At 38.2% G+C, this 19818-nt stretch overlaps 1 protein-coding gene across 1 annotated transcript in view; it reads left to right on the forward strand.

Annotated features, from left to right (window-relative positions):
• Positions 1 to 19818, forward strand: part of LOC139719735 (uncharacterized) — a 146358-nt gene that overhangs the window by 79083 nt on the left and 47457 nt on the right. The window contains exons 4-5 of the mRNA XM_071631125.1: positions 2325 to 2474; positions 16302 to 16445. Of these exons, the coding sequence (XP_071487226.1) occupies positions 2325 to 2474; positions 16302 to 16445 (294 nt within the window). The remainder of the gene's footprint in view (positions 1 to 2324; positions 2475 to 16301; positions 16446 to 19818) is intronic.

Below are 19818 nucleotides of genomic sequence, written 5' to 3' on the forward strand. Positions count from 1 at the left end.
TTTAACAAGACTGAGTGTCCCCTCAATTTTCATCCTGTTATGTCTGTGTTCACCAGTTATAATTTATAAATTTTGATAAAATCTTTTGAAATGCTTACACACACGCAGACATGTATACTTACACACACACACACACACACACACACACACACACACACACACACACACACACACACACACACACACACAAGAAGATGTAATTGCATGAGGATTTCAATGTTTTAAATGGACAATTTGATTTCCTTTCATTTTAACATAAAACCATCCCTGATTTGGGTGTGCCTTTTTCCTGAGTAGATGTGTTATACATGTATATAAAAGTAGGCCTATGTATAGTTTTTTTTTTCTTCAGAGAAAATGAAAGTTAATCTTCCTATGTTTGTTTTAAAGAGAGAGCAAGCTTTTTATTCATAGAAAAATTATAATGATAACCATTGACATTATCAATATTTGTCAAATCAATAGTGTTTATCATGGGGTTGGCCTTGGTGATATCATCTTGAAAACTTGAAGTTAAACTGAAAGTGTGAAAAGCCCCAAATTATATATCTGTGTCTGTGCAGTGAAATATGATTTTGCCTAAAGGAAAACGAGCACATATTATGACAGTTTCTATCTTTATTTTAAGAGCGAATGCTACTTTGTTGTTGTAACATGTACTTGAGAACAAAATTCAAAAGCTGAGATGATAGCATGAAGGAATGAGTATTTTGAACGCACCTTCTTGACTTAAAGGAATGGTATGGTATTGGTGGAGATGAAGATTGAGCTTTTAACTTCTTGCGAGACTGAGAAACCACTTATGAAATGTTACAGGGTACACCATTCTAGGAGGTATTCAAAGTTTATTTGATGAAAATAGGTTTTGAAATGGCTGAGATATCCAAAAACAAAATAAAAACAGAAAGCGATCCTAATAAAAGATGGGTCCCACCTTTTATTAGTATTGCTTTGTTTTGGATGTCTCAGCCATTTCAAAACAAATTTTCATCAAATAAACATTGTATTCCTCTTGGAATTACATGCTCATCCATATTTCATAAGAGGTTTTCTCATTATCTCACCTAAAGATTAGAAACCTGAAGTCATGTCTCAACCAAAACTACACTATCCCTTTAACATCAGTCTGGTTTTAGCTAAAAAAGAAAGGAGAATAATCAAATTGTGTTCCCTGTATATGTGTGTGATAAACTTTGATGAGAATTTTTGGGAAAAATGTGAAGCATGTTGAGAAAAGAAAGAACCTCACTTTGATGATTATACTGGTAATTGAATCAGAAGATCCCCATTTGGTGAAATGGCATTTTTGCTTAAGAGTGAACAAAAATGTGATTTTCCATTCAAGTGCATTTTTTAGTGAACTTTGCCTCTATGTCCCAGCAAAATGCTATAGGGCCTAATAGAAATAACTGAGGAAATTTATTGGTGTACCCGATGAGGACGTTGACCTCAAGCAACAATTTGCTGAAGAGTGGCTTTCAGTGTGATCAATGTTTCCTCATACACAGAGTCAGTTTCTGAATTTCTGGGTTATTATACCCATTTCTATGGCTGTTGGTTGTATGGGTGGCTTGCGGCTTTGTATGCGGCTCACGACACAGAGTATAATAGCAGAATAAATAGACCGTGCTCACACACATTTAGGGGTATTACCATAGAGAATCTTTTCTTCTGTCAACGTTCCTGAATGGGATTAGCTTGTTTGAGCAAGTTCTTAAAATGTGGAAACTGGCACAGTTAACGGGGTCTGGAATGTCAAAGAATGCGAAGGTTCGTGTCAAGGCAGTTTTGAGTCAGAGGAGTAGAACAGCATTTTTTGAGAGTTTCTCTCTTCATTTTTCATTCATATTAATGAATAAGCTAGATTGTTGTATTCAAATATGCATCATGAGAGAATTTCATGGGAAACTGATCTCAAGAAGTTTTGGAATGTGGGCTCCTAAATAAGGCATTTTGTGTCAGTTGATAGTTATTCAATATGGGGAATATTATTGACAGTTTTTTTTTTTTTATAGATTTTACTTGAAGAATTTAGTAAAGAGTAACACAAGCAAAGAGAGACTTTTCCCCCTTTGTTTTGGTATCTGATATGTCAACTTTGAGTTGCCCATGTGAACATAGTTTATTGCACATCAATACCAAAAAAAAAAGTGTATTGTGAGTAAAGACGATATGAACTCAATTCTTTGTGACATTGATAGGAAGAGAGCACCATTTGATGTGTTGTTATATATATTTTACCACATATCCTTTTGCAACATTTTCTGCATTATTCATTTGTTTTTGTTTCCTCTCTCTTTCCATTGTGTTCCCCAAATCTGCAGATCAATTTATAAATATAGAAACATGTGAACAAAAACACATGAACATATACTGCCAGGGGAAGAACCAGGTGATAGCTGTTTACAACGCCCACTTTGGCAGATTAATACAGGACAGCACAACTTGCCCTTCATACAGTATGCACGACTTACGTAAGTATGCCTTAGATTTTTCCAGTTAATTATTTTACTTTTATTCATCCATTTATTCATTCATTTATTTGTTCGTTCATTCATTTATGAAATTCTTGCATTGAGTTGTTTTTATTGCAACTGATTGACAAATTGCCCCACATTGGCATAAATAAGCACTGAATTGATCAGTGTTTTCAGTAGTAGCCATGATAAAACAAATCATGGGTATACATACTCGAGCAGGATTCAAACCTCTGGACCTTCTGATCTTTTGCCCGACAGCAAGTATTTGTTCTAATTCTTGTAGCATGCAGCAGGTACTGAGTAATTATTCAAATTGATGAAATTCTTACATTGAGTTGTTTTCATTGCAACTGATTTACAAATAGGTCTACATCAATGTAAATATTAAAGCACTGAATTGATCAGTGTTGTTGATGATGTGAATGATATAAGAATGAAATTTATCTTATAATTATGTAATCAGCGTAACTCATTTCATCCAGATACTTTAAGCCTCCATCAGTTGCATAGAGGGCAAACCTGGGTTTTGCAACCATTTTACATAAAAAAGAAATTACAAAGATACAGCCAGATGGGATATTGGGGGGGGGGGGGGCATGTGTTCATCATGTAAAAATAATCTTTGTGTTTGGATCGGGGTATATGGACAAGTGAAATTTTCAAAATCAAGGCAGAACCTTGTTATTTTACCTCCAGTTAGCCAATGGTTGTCTGGTTGTAGGCAGTACAGCATTGCATTGGTAGAAATCAGTTTATAGGATCAGAATGTGATGTTTCATTCAGCCTACATAGATACTCCTCAGGTCACATTGGGGAAAAGACAGCGCCATTTGGAGTTAATTCGTATCAAGGTCGCATCTTCATTGGAGTAAATCATGTTTGGATGCCTCTGTGTTGCCGTGGAGATGCTCATCCTTGACGATGCAGACATCTCCCTGCTGAAGCCTGCAAATTGCTTACAAAAACTGAGGAACAATCTCTTCTTGTCTTGAGGAGTTATATTATGCATAAAGTGCTTTCTCCTCTACTGAATTAATATGTATGCACGCTTGATATTTTTGGCCATATGCAACAGTTTGTTAAAGTGCACAGGTCATTTGAAAGTCTTCTGCTACAGTTGTTTGATAGTATACGTATATGGACTACTTGCAATAATATCAACAATGCCCTGAATGAAAGCAGTCCATATCTGTTTTATATACGAAATAAGATTAAATGAAATTTTATTTGGTTGAGTGCAATCGCGCTAGTCAATTTGTGTACTGTTATGCTATGAACAAATTGTTGGTTGTGCTCCCATAGACATTTGTATTGCAATCGCATTGGACGAGAGTCACCTAGTGCGTTTTGAAAACAAAGCGTTTCAATAGAGCATATGGACATATGTGTACATATGGCTCCAAACCAAAAAGAGGGCTGTTTAGTACTATGGCGTCTTTGAATACTATTGTACAGTCTAGTGCTGAGGGGCAGTGCTGGAGAAAATCCTACTACATTTGTACTCCTAGATCATAGTGAAGATGGGGACATAAGAGAAATGATTTAAACGAAATGGACTAAGAGATTAATTGGGAGCAAGAGTTTTAGAAGGGAGACAGGGAAAAAGAAAGAGGGAGAGAGAGAAAAGAAATTGAAGAAGAGAGAGAAGTAGGCTAAAAGAGTTTTGAAGGGAACATTTATGTTGGCAGATAAAAATGCAATGAACAGATCAGGTAAATGAAACAAATGATGATAAAAATTTGACATTGTTTTAACAGAGATTTTCTGAGATGTTACTCAATTATCTCACCTCTAAACTTGTAACATCTAAATAACCATAATCATGATTATTATTTAATATGCATTAAAAAGATATATCTCTCTAAAAACAATTCTTCTTATATTTAAAAGATTTCACTATCTGTTCCATTTGATTTTGAAAGATTTTTACAGGAAGCCTCAAGCAGACAACACCAGTGGCAATGGCCAGGCAAAGATATGAAAAATCTATGTTGAGGTTGGACAATCCTTGCCTAACCAGTCCATTTGGCACAGGGCGCTTGGTGAAGTTCAACATGAACGTCATCAGACACAAAGTAGTGTTTTCATGGGCAGTGATCCAGTTCACTGCTGTTGGAATACCTCAGAGAACATAAAATTTGAGGAGAGGTTTTATGCCAAGAAGAGACAGAGAAACAGACTGACATGGGAGATAGAAGCACTCCTTGTGAAATATGTGAAAGTAAAAACAGAAGATCCATAAAATGAGATTTAGCTCAATGATTGAATGAGAGAGTGATGACCATTTACTGCCCATAAATCATGTTTCATGGTATGATATGGACTGTTGCAAACAGGCATACATTCTTTTAAAGTTCATCTACAATCATTTGAATAAAAGTTTTTGAGTTTTTCCTCACTGCATGATCGTATGATTATGGAAAAAGGAAGTATGTGCACCGTAGAACTGTTAACACTCTCTTCCAAGTTGTTCAATTGTGTTGGAAACTTTATTTTTGTGACGTGTTGATATGAAAGTTGGCCGTCACCTTTAAATTATCTGAAGTTCCTTGAACTGAAGTGCGGAATACCAGGCCAGCTCCGTCTTCAATGACATGTTTCTCTGAAGAATGGAAAGGAAACTCCTTCGAGAGGAAACCTAATGTCAGAGCAAGCATTTCTCATTTTCTGTTCCTTCCCTGTCAAGCATGTCCTCGTTAGGTGTCATTAATAGCTGGGAGTCCCGTGATCCCTGTCTGATGTCTTTTGCACATGGCGACAAGCAGTTGGTGACAAGCGTCATATCGTCCTCTTAAAGGCTGTGTTCCTGTTGAAATCAAGCCGCAGAAGAGAGTGACAAGATTTGCTCAAAATATATTACATTTACTCAAAATATGTTTTCATCATGCTTGTTTTGTAATAAAGTGGAAGACAACTTCATTCAATATGTGCAGGCTGGTTTCAGTCATGTGCTGACCATGAATCCAATGTATTAATTAAAGCAATTTAAGAACACTGAATCATGCAAAGAACTTTTGCTGAAATATCAAAAAATAATTGTTATAGTTTTAGATAAAGTCACATGAATTATGTGTATCACATTTAATTTCACTTATGCTCATTTTTAGATATATTGCAAATGAATTGAGTCTCTGTGTTAGATTTCAGAGGATATTTCAGACAATGTATTATCAGATGTTTGTTTCTGAAATTTTCTTGACTTTAATCTACACTCACGTTACCCTTGAGAGATTAGGACATTGATGTCTCCTCTGTAAATTCTTCAAATGTTTCTTTGACATCCAATCTCTGGCTTAAAGGTATATGTTAAACAATGTTTCCAGTGAAAACAAAGGAAACAAACATTGCTCAATAGTCCTATGTGCCACAAGAGCCTCTATATTGTCGATATATGACATAAAACAAAAAATTGGGGTTAAACATTGATGTCAAGTGCTTCAAAGAAGTAAAAACCTATGAGTGAATTCGAATACACTCAATTTTTTTTAAAAGAGACAACAGTGTTGGAATAAGGACATTGAGTTTTTGCATGCTGGAGTGTTTTTTCATGTATTTTGAGCATCGTCGTATAGCTGAATCAGTGCTCAGAGTTTGACAATTTCTCAAAGTGAGCCATCTGAGTGTTAACTCTTTATGAGGTTTGAGTGCTGAATGGCACAAAAAACTCAGTAGTGTTTTACACCTAGTCCAAAGTCCCTGGCGCAGAAGGAGTTAAGTAGTCTAGAGTCTTTAACCTTTTGTGAACAGTATCAGACAGAGCCAGTGATCAAGAGGGACATAAGTCACTCTGCTCTCTAAAGAATGCTGTTGATATTTTGCAAGGAACAGAATGTGTCAGTGGACCAAGCTGTGAATGTCATATAATATTCCCTGTGATGGTTTGATCTCTGGAAACGTGCCCATCTGATGGCTTTCTAGCTCATTTCACGCTAACTCAATTGTGACAAATTTCAGCCGTAGATGTCAATCTAGATGGGTACGTGACACTTCTGATATGCGGTGTTACCCAACGCTAGCATCACACATAATACATTTTTGCCAGATGAGCTCATGGAGAATGAGAAAATGTATTTTTATTTCATGTCCTCGGGAAACATGAGTATTTTTTTATGGACATATTGGAATTCATCATTGATGATAGAGATAGAAGCCCTCGAGGTGTTCAAAGGGATAGATCCACCAATGGCCTTAGGGTGCCACGAGGGAGAGCCCATGCGTCATGGAAGATTACACTCAAAATCCGGCTCTATATTTGTATTAGTTGAATGTTTTTTGGTTAAAGTCACAACGTGGTCCATAGTCCAGCTTGGAATGCTTTTTTTCATTTCGTTGCCTAGCCATAAACTATCTCTGTTGATAGGTCTGCGAGTAACAGAAGTGTGGGTAATTGCATACAATTAACAAGCCCTGTACTGTTCTGGTTCATGTAGTGAAGGTTGTGAATGATAGATATATCATATGATATAAATGTGGACCATAAATATAAATGTGGACTATGCGCAGTCCCATCTGGTTCTGTGGTGAGTTACTAATGGAATATCTGGCTTTTACATTCAAAGAGGACCATGGACTAAACTGGAACACTTGTTCATAATCTTGATCTCAGAATGGATCTTTTATCTTTATTCCAATAACCTACTCTAAAACCAGAATTATTTGCAACATGAAACTTTCCCGAGTTGGAGCCGATAGCATTTTTCGCCCCATAAAACTTTCACAAGTTGCCGCTGACATTCAATGCATTGGGTAGACATTAACTTTTGTGTGCATTGTACTTCCCCGAACTTGCTCCTTACAAAATTTGCAGAAGTGCATGCGAAAATTTCTAACTTTGCCGTAGACCTAATTGTTCACGAGGGAATAGCAGGATAGATTTGGTATTTGCCGAATGGTAGTGTCTTGGAGATGAAACTCATGCTTCAGTGAGCATCTGCTCTTTGTCAGTTGCTAATGCAACATCTCTGACTCCTCACACCATCTTAAAGGGACTGTACAGTACTAGTTGAGGTGGGGATTCATGTTTTGAACATTCCTAAGTGAGATAATGAGAAACCTCTTATGAAATATGAAAGAGCATGTAATTTTAAGTAGGATTCAACACTTATTTGATGAAAATTGGTTTTCAAAAGGCTGAGATATCCAAAAAAGTGACAATAATAAAAGGCGACAGGCTACACCTTTAATTAGGATCTCTTTGTTTCATCTTGATTTTGGATATCTCGGTCATTTCAAAACCGATTTTTATCAAATAAACTTTTGATACCCCTAAGAATTGCATGCTCTTTGACATCTCATAGAGTGGTTTCTGAATATCTCGCAAAACTTTCAAAGCTAAATCCTCACCTCAACCAGAACTGTACACACCTTTAACCCGTTGAAGACCGGTCCGAGTATACTTGGGCAGGTGTCTATGAGAAATGCTTGTTATAGCAATATCAGCACATCCTCAACGGGTTAACCCTTTCACAACTGAACTACCCATATACGTGTAGCTGCCTGTCAGGAAATCCCTCAACCTTCTGCTGCAGTCTTTAGAATGTGTCTGTGAGCATGTGGGTATTACTGTAAAAGTGGATACTGTAAAACATGATATATTCGCGGCATGCGTTTTTCGCGAATTGGAGCCGACGGCCTTTTTTTGCGGCATGAAATTTTCGCGAACTGCCCCTGGCATCCAATGTATATAGTGTAGACAAGAACTTTCGCGTGCATTTCAATTTAGCGAAGCTTGGCTCTCGCAAAATTCGCGAAATTAAAATGCAAGCGAACATTCCTCGTTTTACAGTATTTTTGCGCAAGTACTTTTTTGCACTCCGCCGAGTACGATCAATTGTGCGTGTTTTTAATTCTGCAGAATCAAGACATTATGTAGTGGTACATAAAACAAGCAAAAATATTCACATGCTTTTCTTTTCGCGCTAGTTTCTGGTCGTGAAAAATGTGTGAAAATTTCCTCTTTTACAGTAATTGGGTGGGCTGCTGTGTGAAAATATGTTTATTTACCTGATCCATTTCAATCCGGTATCACCCTAGTGTGTAATTCAATCACTGTAAATGCACTTTGGTCTTTACCCACGCAAAATAGTGTGACATTTACCGCTCACTTTAGTGAGTAGAAGTTGAGAAGTTGATGTTCTGGGAAACCAATAGGTGCTTAAATAGTTCAGTCATGCCAGTGGAATGCTGATTGGGATCAACCTGTGACACTTATGAGCAGCATCCATCATGTGTTCATGGCATTAATGGTCCAATATCTCGAATTGTATAAATGCTTTCTTTGGTTGATTGTGTTAACTTGCGCCAGGGAAAATATTCCACAGCCTGAGAGCCAAAAAGCGAGACATTTTGAACTTGTTGATTGTAGGATCCAGGTGTGCTATGTATAAATTCTATGGGTGAACTCAGAAACTTACACTGATTAACTGTGGTAATTAGTACATGCCAGACAGTGCTGTAGAACATGTGCTCTCTAATTATTGTAGTGGTGCATGATGGGATAGGAAACATGTAATGGAGCCTGTTCCGAATTATCATGTAGATGAATATGAAGAGTTTGTTCGCAAAAACTGATAAGTCCATTTTTGAAGATTTTGACGTACAGTCTCTGTCATAAAGTACAAAATAATACCTTTTAAATGATATATTGGTCACTACATATAAAGGTACATTTTCAAAGTTATGGTCAAAAGAAGCAAACATTTTCTTATTATTCTCTTTATTTTTCTTGACTTTTAATCGCAAATATCTCCTTTTGGCAAATATGGACTTAGCGGTTTTTGCAAACAAACTCTTCATATTTTGGTGAACACACACTGACATAGATGATAAAGTATTTGATTGAAAAATAATCATATTTTTAAGCTGGAATTTGGGCCAATATCATGATACACATAGGATTTTCATACAAACTTGCCAAACCTACTGCATTTGATGGTAGACTACCACTTTTGAGAGATTTCATTAACATTCAAGCTAGCGCTGCTCGTACGGGCAGCATGGATTCTACCACTTTCTCAAATGAAAATATTGGAAGTAGTAGAAAGTTGTCATTGAAACTATGATATATTCAATATGTGAATGCCACATTTTGCTATAAACAGATGGTCTTAGGTAAATGGACAACTTTGAAGGGAACTTGTCGGTCCCCACCACCTTTTGAAGAATCACTGGCACGGTACTTGGAGTGAGGGGGTGGGAGTGTTTAGTTTAGCGACCAAGGGTCATGTCGTAGGTCAAGCAGAGGTCACGAAAGGTCAGCAGCTGAGCCGGTTCTATTTACCTGCCTCTGAAATGTTAGAAGTCCTCTCTAGGGCTAGCTAATATTTTCTACTACCTCTACTACCTTCAAGATCGACAACTGGCTGAAAATGGAAGGAAGGAAAGAAAAAAAGGAAATTGAAGTAAAAGAAAGAAGAGAAATGGAGAGGAAGAAGTGTAATCCTAAGGAATGTCCACATTTTCTCAAATCCCTCGTGGGTGTTTGTACATTTGTGTGTGCTAGCCTGGGAGAGAAAGTCCTTCATGCTTGCATGACCATGGCAAATGGAAGTTTGTGACAAGAGATGGTATTGAATCCTACTCCAACGAATGCACCCAGACCTTGGTACGGTATATATGCATATATAAACACTGGAAACTTGTGATCTTTGTATTTTCAGTTTTGGCAACATTCAAATCAGTCACAATAGCATATGTCTAGTCTCCCTCATTGTGCAGGAGGCATATCCTGAAAATTTGTTCTCTTCTTGACTTGACCAAAAAATATAGAAAATTTCCCTGATTTGGGAAGTATGTCAGTCTATTGCGTATCCTGGCAATTACCCCCAGAGGGCAATCCCCCCCCCACCCCCCTGCTAAATACTTGTTAGTGATATTAAAAGGTTAGAGTAAAGATTAGGGTTAGGGTTAGGTTTAGGATTAGGAGTGTGGGTTAGGGTTAGGATTATAGGTTCAGGATTAGCAGTGGCGGATCCAGAGGGGGGCGCAACCGGTGCACGCCTCCCTTTATTTTTCGTTTTAAAACAAAAGAAATAAAAAGAAAAAAATGAAATAAAACCCTGGTTGGCTGAAGTGGCACCAGAAATATTAGTTGCGCCTCCCCTTTACAGAATTCCTGGATCCTCCCCTGATTAGGATTATAGGTTCAGGATTAGGATTAGGGCTTGGGGAAGGGTGTAATTGCCCAGAGGGTACTTGCCCTAGACCCAGTCTATTGACATGCATGCAACAGACAAACATCTCCCTGATTGCTCGTGGAAGATCTCTTATCATGATGCGTGAATGTTGGCAGCATCCATCATGACAGTGTGAAAAACATGAACAAACTAAATCTTGGACAGCTGGTGAGAAAAGGAAACAGTCCTTGTGTTCTGTTTGATTTTAAGCACGGGTCCTGTTTAGTGCCTATGTCAGTTAAGTTTCTGTGCATGTGAATAGCAGTCTGTCACAGTGTAATACACATCTTTAATGATATTCGTAGGAAGTTGCAATATTTGCCACTAACATTTAAATGTTCGGCCAAAATCAGCCATGGACTGTGATGGCTTTTGCCCTGTTTGGGAGTTGTGGGCATCATGGTGGTCCATAAACTTCACTACCTTGTACTTTGTCTTCACTAAAATGGATGATAACCCTACTTTGAAGGGACCCATTCCTTAGGGGGAAAGATGGTTGAATGGTTAGTGTTCCCCTCCCCCCTCCCCCCAAAAAAAGAAAATATAAAAACCTAGGTAAACTTGAATTCCAAATCTTTTCTTCCTCATTGAAAAATAAGGTCTAAAGGGCCTAAGCTTTAATGTTTTGTGTGGTGCAAAAGTGAAGAAGAAAACATCTTGTGCTTTGCATACATCATTTATGGTTGTCAGGATAACTGAAAAGTGGTTGAGAAAGTGACTTTGATTTTTGTAGTGGCGTGAGAACCTACGAGTCAATTCATCAGTTATTCTGTTTTTGTTTTTTGCCAATTTCCTCCTCCATGGATCAGCCAAGTTTGTTTTATCGTACTCAAGAGAGAGTTCCTCCTGAGAGTCTCTCCCTTCCTGTACTCTTCATTTCTGGCTCTTTTCCTCTGGGCATTATTTTCGGTTGTGGTTTCTAGAAAGCAATTGAATAAGTTTGTCCCATCGATCATGTTTGATCGCAAACACATGTGAGCTGTCACTGTAAGATGCAGGTGAATTTGCTCTGTGAAAGTCCAAGGGTAAACCTTTTCATTTTGCATGTTGGCCAGACTCTAACCAATTCACTCTAATCTGTTCTTCTTTCTTTACTGTATCTCATACTCAAGCTTATTGTGCGGGCTATGAAATTTGAGGATTTTATCAGTGTATTTGAATGTTATTAGACATTAGGGGTCCAGAGAGACTTCAAAATTTTTGGTTGATATGCAATAGGGCATTAACTTGACATTCATATGTGTAGCTTTAAAGATCTGTTGGCACAGAAAAGAAAAGATTGCAGCTACTGGTAGATTACTTGTTGATCACTCCATGATAAAGGCAATGTGGATGGAGAGTTGATGAATGAAAGATATGGGAGAGGAAACATAGGAGGGTTTAGGAATGGAGGGGCAGTTATGGGCGGTCATTATGCTTGCAAAATGCATAGAGGTGTATACCTCCCCCCTTCTTTTCTGTTGGGCATCTATATAGCTCAAAGGAATAGATTAAAAAAAGATGATGTCGCCATCAAAACAGACTTGTCAATAGACAAACAGACAGACAGACAGACAGACAGACGGGCGGGCTGGGATGATAGACAGCTTCCGCAAGGGGCATGGTAGGGTGCACAGGTCGAAGAAGATGCATCGTAGGAGAAATGAAATAGAAGGCGTGAGGATGACGCTGGCGTTTCTGAAGGGTATAATGAAGATGGGAATCGGTAAATCGAGCAACATGCATAATCTGTGAAGGAGCGGCGTGTGAGAGATTATCGATCCCCGTCTCCGCCGATCAATATTTTGAGACAACACGTGACTTGCAACGCCACAAGCAGTAGTCTTGACTTACATCTCTTCCTTGATCCCAGAACTTGATTATAGCTGACTCGCCATCGATATTTTCCCCGACTTTGAGAGGCCTAAGGTGGTGAGAGGGAGGTTCTTCGTTTTCCTTCCTGATGACTTGTCACAAATCACAACTTATTTGGTTCTCCCTGCCACCTAGCTCCTATAATTGCAATATTGTTATGTCTCTTTGGCAAAATAGAATTATCATGAAATAAGCCTTTGAAGGCATCCTACTAAACAAGCTGTATTGTACCATCTAATCAGCATGTCATTTCAATATTGTATAAGCCTATGTATACTATTTCAATATTCTTATCTTTCGATACTATTTCATCAATACTGTGCCACTTTGAGACCTTACCACTTCAAGATTTTACCATTACAGTGCTATACCAAGTCTAGACCATGCTATACAAGACCAAGACCATATTGATTATTTGAACCCTCGATACCATTGCTTAGATGGAATCAGCCAAGGAGTGATATTTTTGCTACAATTTGATGTTCAAAGTTATAAAAGTTTGAGTATTTGCCATCAATATTTAGGGTCAGGAGAAATTTGTCTCCAAATGATCATTGAATCTCTCCTGTGTAACAGTGATAAATGTCCACATTATAAACCATGCAAACGTGTGATAGAGCTTGATTGGCCTGCACTTGAAGAGTTTGTTCGCAAAAACCGATAAGTCCATTTTTACAGATTTTGAAGTATGGTCTCTGTCATAAAGTACAAAATAATACCTTTTAAATGATATATTGATCAGTGTGATATAAAGGTACATTTTTGAAGTTATGGTCAAAAGAAGCAAAAATTTTCTTATTATTCTCATTATTTTTCTTGATCTTTAATCGCAAATATCTCCATTTGGCAAATATGGACTTATCGGTTTTTGCGAACAAACTCTTTACTTGTTTCTCCCTGCTGATTCAGTAATGAAAGCTTGGTTGATGAAGGGGATGTTGAGTTTAAGAAACCACCACCAGTCTGACAATGATCCTCTCGTTTTGTGTGCTGGAAGAAGAGGGCATCTCTTCAGAATGAAGCAGTGCTCCCCCCTTCTTGGTTATTTGAGGAGCTTACTTCCAGTGCTACCCAGGGCTTGACTGTAGTAGAACTGGGAGGTAGAAGAGGTACAACATGTATCTTTCACCTCCTTGGTAGAATCACAAGGAGCAGTGGTGACTGCCTGGTATAATTGTTCCTTGGGGAGATGGAGGGGAACTCAAAGGTGTGGAGGAATGAATACCTTTCCAGAGCAAAGCTGACCCCCCTTTTTTCTTCCTCATGACCAACTTCGGTTGATGAAGGGGGGTAGGGTTAGGAAGGGGTAACTCTTGTGACTGTTATGGTATTGTTTGTATTTTGTGTCATGATTTATGGTGTTCACAAATGATGCTGTTGTGTGTGTGTGGGGGGGGGGGGGGGGTAGGTTTCTTGGAAAAGTTGTTATATAGGGCCATTGATGGAAGGTGCCAACATGGACAAAAATATTTCCTGCCTGCTTGTTAACTCGCCTGCAGCCTGAGACACACCTTGTTAGACTATGGCTGTAGTTGCTCCATTGATGTGATTGGGAAAGTTCTTCTGAAGCAGCTGTTTACAGTGGAGCCTGCATGCCTAAGCCCTTCATTTCACTTGCAAAAGTGGAGAAGGTTACTCTGGGTGTCTTCCTCAGGAAGCATCCAAGGAACTTTGTACACTTGAATACACCATGTGAATTTGAGCGATCCTCCTCAGTCGAGACTCAAGTCAGAAAGGCATCTCAATCATAATGTTCTTATTTCATTCCTGCACTCTCAACAAATGCAAGACAAAAGTTGGATGAAGATACTTTTTTTTTCTTTAATGGAAATATTTAAAGAAAATACAGAAAGTATATGTACTTTCTTATAAAGAATCTTGTAAAATCTTTTTATGGGTTAGGGGGAGGGGAATGGGAATGATCAGGCAAGAGAAACTTTCTGTCTTCCTCCTCTTTCTGATATGTCTAGTCTATCCTACCTGCCTCTAAGGTGGATTTTGCGGTTTTTGCGGTAGCCTCTGCATCCACTTTCACACTTAGCTGAAAGGATTTTTGTGCCTGTGGTGGACAGGTGGTGAGATGAAGATGTCAGGGCGTAGGCGAGGCAGTGTAAAGCCCTGTGGCTGATACATGATAACTGTACCTGCCCTTCTAGACTCTTTCCAGAGTGCAGGTTATTTCTTGTAGTGAATGTCATCTTTTCCCATTCAATAGATGCCCTAGTATGTAGAGTGGCTCTGCCTCAATTCAGTTCAATTCAATTCAATTCAATTAAATTCCATTCAGTTCAGTTCAATTCAGTTCAATTCAATTCAATTTCAGTTTTAGTATATATAACACCAAATAAGAGTCCAGATTAACCGTATTTGGTTTCCATCAAATTTGACAACAAAATAATGTCTCATTGTTATTCATTCCAAATTTCCTCCCGATTACAACGCACGTGATCCAAAAATGCAACCATTATACTGACACTATTTCATTGCCCCTCCCCTCTCATAAAAAGCATCATTTTGTCACTCTAGAGAGGGTTAGGTTTTTGTTGTTGTTGTTGTTGTTGTTGCAAAGAATATGCAAAAGAGAGGAAATGGGCTACTCTACAAATATGTGATTAGAGGGTTGAAAATCAATTGACAATTTCCATTACTATTCATGTCTGTATTTAGCCTTGGGAAATGGAAGAATTTGAGGCATCTATTCGTTATTAGGATCGTGTCTGGTTTAAGTAAAAGGCTGGAACACTTCATATTCTTTTTCAGATAATGGTGTGAAGAGATAGAAAGAAAAAGATTGGGTAAGAGAAGATGGGAAAAGAGAAGTTAGATGCAGAGTAGGGGTAAAAGAAGAAGAAGGAGAAGATGGAGGAAGAGAGGGAAGGAAAGGAGAAAGAGTTGGAGGAGAGAGAAGGAGCGGGGAATAGAGAAAGAGATGAGAGCTGTTAGTTAAGATGACATCTGACACTAATGAGATGGAACGAGTGATGGGGGTTGATGCAATCCGGAACGTATCATCATTGGTCCTAACTGGCTCCGGCTGCTTTTCTTATCCTCCACACAGGGATGGAGGATTAACTGCTACCAGGACCGATGTGTGTGTTTCCCATTTTAGCTCCAAAGTAATTTGCCCATTCAGCCACCATTACCATGTCATTGAGTAATTTGGAGATCATGAGGAGTTTGTAATGTCTCTGTTCACGTAATGAGTTTGTTCATGTCAAGATTGATGAAGTTGTCACGTAGCACCAATTTCGGCTTGTAATGATTACTGGAGTCATGCCGAAGTTTGTGAATTTGTCTTTGCCAAATGTTTTACCTGGCAGGCTTTAAAGGGATTTGAAGGATCACTAGCGCTGATAAGCTTCAACAGCAAAATTAGTAGCCAAAGAACATGGTTCAGTTTCTTGATGACATCACTGGATTTCAGTTTATCATATTTGTAACACTCATACATCGTTTTGGTATCATATCAATTACACCGTACATTGATGTAATTTTTTTTTACTTATTTCTCATCGATTGCTTTTATCTCCAAGTATGGAGAAAATGTCTTGTCTTGTCTTTTGATTGTGACGTTATGTCTTGTCCTATGTTCTATCGATTGTATCATGATGTTTATGTTTGAGATGTGGAACAATCAAATCAAATCAAATCAAATCAAATCAAATCAAATCAAATCAAATCAAATGGAGTTTTATGGAGGCCTGGAGGCCTTGATTTCTATATCTTATAAAGGGTTTAGGAATCAATCAAATCAAGCTAAATGGCATCGTTCATTCCTCAATGATCCCGACAGATTGCCAATCAGAGGGTGCCTTACACCAGGTGATGCAGCGTTGCCATGGTAGGAGACAGTGCATCGTCAAGGCGGGGACCAAGATCTTCGGTGACCCCTGTCCGGAGGGCACCTTCAAGTACCTCCAAGTGCTGTATGCTTGTGGTAAGTGATGCAATGTTGCCATTTGTAAACTACTTTGTGTGTGGTGTTGCCTGTTTTTCTTTCATCCTATTGTAGAGAGAATTGTGTTCACTGTCTACTCAGTTATAAAGGGCACCAATTAGCCAAAATGAGTCAGCTCTTGGTAGAACAAACATTCCCCCCCCCCAAAAAAAAAAACCCAAAACAAAACAAAACAAAACAAAACAAAACAAAACAAAACAAAACAAAACAAAACAAAGCAAAACAGATATTTTGTGATTTTAGTGCTCTAATTCAAATGTGACTGAGTAGGAAATGATTTTGACAAAATAGATGCATTGACTTTTGCGAGTCTGTGTGTGTGTGTGTGTGTGTGTATGTGTGTAGGTGGTTCATTTGTTTCTACATATCTGTACTTGAGATGATGTTGATTTAAAGGGGGGGGGGTGCTGACACAAGTATTGCAAACATAGCTCTAAAGGAACATGAGGTCGTTAACCAGGGCTTTTATTTTTCAGTATTCCACAGGGTTGTGTACCTTGTATCGATCGCTAGACATTGGAGATCTGTCATGAATATTTACTCCACCCTGTGTATAGACAATCCTCTTCAAATAGATAATGTCTGCTCTCTAAGCAAGATGTGAATGTATTGAATCATAGATGCTGTACTTCACAGGAAGCCGATGGGAATATCAGCATTTCAGATCTCAGTGTCAGAACTTATTTGAAATCGTGAAAGTCATGTTTGAATTAACCTTTCAAGCCAGTACAGTAGAATCATCATTATTAGTATGTCAAAGGCAACAGTTGATTGATTCTATCAGTAATGTCGGATAATGGGAACCAAAACAATTGTTTGAATGTTAGTAAATTTCAGACTGATTTACTGGAGAATCTAGAGTGGCAGGAACAGCCTGAATTTCTGTCTCTCAGTATTGTGTTGATAAATATTCACTTTTCGTAATGTGCCTTGAAAACAAATAGCATTTCTCTTTCCTTCAATACATATATTACGTTCAGTCAAGACAAGGAGATTTTCCTCGATGCAAGAGAAATAGGTGTAGTGCACCAAAATATTAGAGCTGAAACAATAATACTGATGTTTTGCAAGTTTATTTTCTACTCCCCTTGGATGGTGTCTTTTTAGTTTTCTTCATACATAATGTATGAAGATGTTGCGATTGATTCAGATAAGCATAAAGCTCATCCTTTTAATTGTTTGTGCCTTGTTGTCTTGATTTGCTATTCTTATCAAATTATTTTCGTTAATGATGACTGATGATATTGTTATTATCATCATTATTGTCATCATTAGCAGCAGTCTTAATGTTATCATCCTCGTTAAAGGTTCTGACTACCTTTAGGAGCAGTGATTTAAAAAGAATGTTCAAGATATCACTTTTGATGCATATGTGTAGGTCAGTTGTATCACAACACATCCTACCATATAAGATTTTTGCATTAAAGCCTGAAATATAAGGAGATAGTGCTATTCTTCTGATTAAACCATAACTATAGACAGTTTAATCTGGAAACCTTTTTATTAAATTGTTCACATTTTGTATATTTGACAATACTAACATTGATCATACTGGTTCAAATTTTTGCATTGGTTGTTTGTATTCCTAACTCACATTTTAGAACTATTTTGAAGCATGAATGCTGGGTTTTTGTTTCATCTGCAAATGGTAAATTATGCCTTTAATACCTTGTACTGACTTCCATAAAGATTGAGGTGATTTTTAATAAAGATATCAAAGACATGATAAAGTACAGAGAGAGGTGGTTGGAAGTCGTGGCTTCATTGTGGGAACCTCCCTGGGCCTGTGTCCTCTCTGTCCATGTGAGCCCCATCACTCGATTACAACCACACATTAGAAGCCAGCTAGCCAAACACCCCAATGTCAGATGGAATCTCAGAGACGTCACTTCAGAGGGCTTCTGAAGACTCGCAGGGACGCGAAACCTAATCCCCGGCAGCATCGAGCCGATTATGGCGATCATCTCCCGCTGTCTAGCACGATGTCGCAAAAATCTTTGCATCATCGCCAATGGATGAGCAAACGTGATTTCCAGGCCATTTTGCTGTTAGAATTTTTTTTCTCTCCTTGGCAAGAGGCGGCATTGCTTTGTTTATTTTTGTGAGATCTGGGGGGATGAGGAATAGAGGACAAGGTCACACTGTTGTCTATAAGGTATTATTCCTCCCCCCCCCCCCCCCTACCACCACCAACAACAGAAGAGGATTCCCTTTGTTGAGGGCAGTTTGATCAATGTTTTTCTTGGGGAGTGGGAAAGTGCAAAATTTTGTTCGGTACTACTTCATAGTGCACGTCCACATGAGATTTACATGAATCATACAGATTGACTCTGAAAGGTCTATATAAACACAATCTTTTACAAGAGAGAGAGAAAGAGTAAGATCAAAGGGAAAGGGAGAGAGAGAAAGAGAAAGACAGAGATAGAGAAAGATAGAGAGTTTGATTACTCTGTACCTGAACCTAAAAGTAGTTAATGAGCAATTCAGAAATCTCTGTCCATTTGTAAATTCATTTCTCTCTGATGATTTGGATTGTTTCTTATTTCTGCAGTTAAAGGGATGGTACAGTGTTGGTGGAGATGAGAATTGGGCTTTTAACTTTTTGCGGGATACCGAGAAAGCACTTACGAAATAGTATAGAGCATACCATTCAACGAGGGCTTCAAAGTTTATTTGATGAAAATTGGGTTTGGACTGACTAAAACGTCAAAAAACAAAGTAAAACAAAGCGATTGTAAAAAAGTGTGGGTCCCACACTTTATTAGAATCGCTCTATTTTGGATATCTCAGCCATTTCAAAACCACTGTTCATCAAATAGATGTTGAATTCCTCATGGATTTACATGCTCTTTCATATTTCATAAGAGGTTTCTCATTATCACACCAAAAAATGTTAGAAACCTGAAATTAGGTCTCAACCAAAACTATACGATCCCTTTAAGTTGTGTGCTGTTGGCCATATTTCTCAATCAGGCAGATTTACCAAGCTATTAGTGATTGCATTGCATTGTGAAGGAAAGTACTTTGCTTCATGTTCATTGTCATGGAAATAGTATGTTAATCAAAGCCAATTTAACAGCACAGCCAACGTATTTGAAATTATGGCTGCGATTTGATTTGATGAATTTTTTTTTACCAGTGATTTAAAACAGTCGATATATTGAGTGTTGGACAGGAGAAACAGGTAGAAGCTGTGCGGCCGCTGAAGGTCAGTAGAATGATAGATGACCGCCGCCATTTGGCTTTATTGCCCATTGAAACTAGTGACGTCCAGGTATGGCCTGTAGGTAATGGTGGTCTTGATGGATATGAACCAATGGAGAGAAGTGTGTGGATGGTTGCATGGCTTTGA

The sequence above is a fragment of the Diadema antillarum genome, unplaced genomic scaffold (genome assembly GCF_040938485.1).
Source record: "Diadema antillarum isolate AM-2024a unplaced genomic scaffold, OU_Dant_1.0 scf00000114, whole genome shotgun sequence".
Classification (NCBI taxonomy): domain Eukaryota; kingdom Metazoa; phylum Echinodermata; class Echinoidea; order Diadematoida; family Diadematidae; genus Diadema; species Diadema antillarum.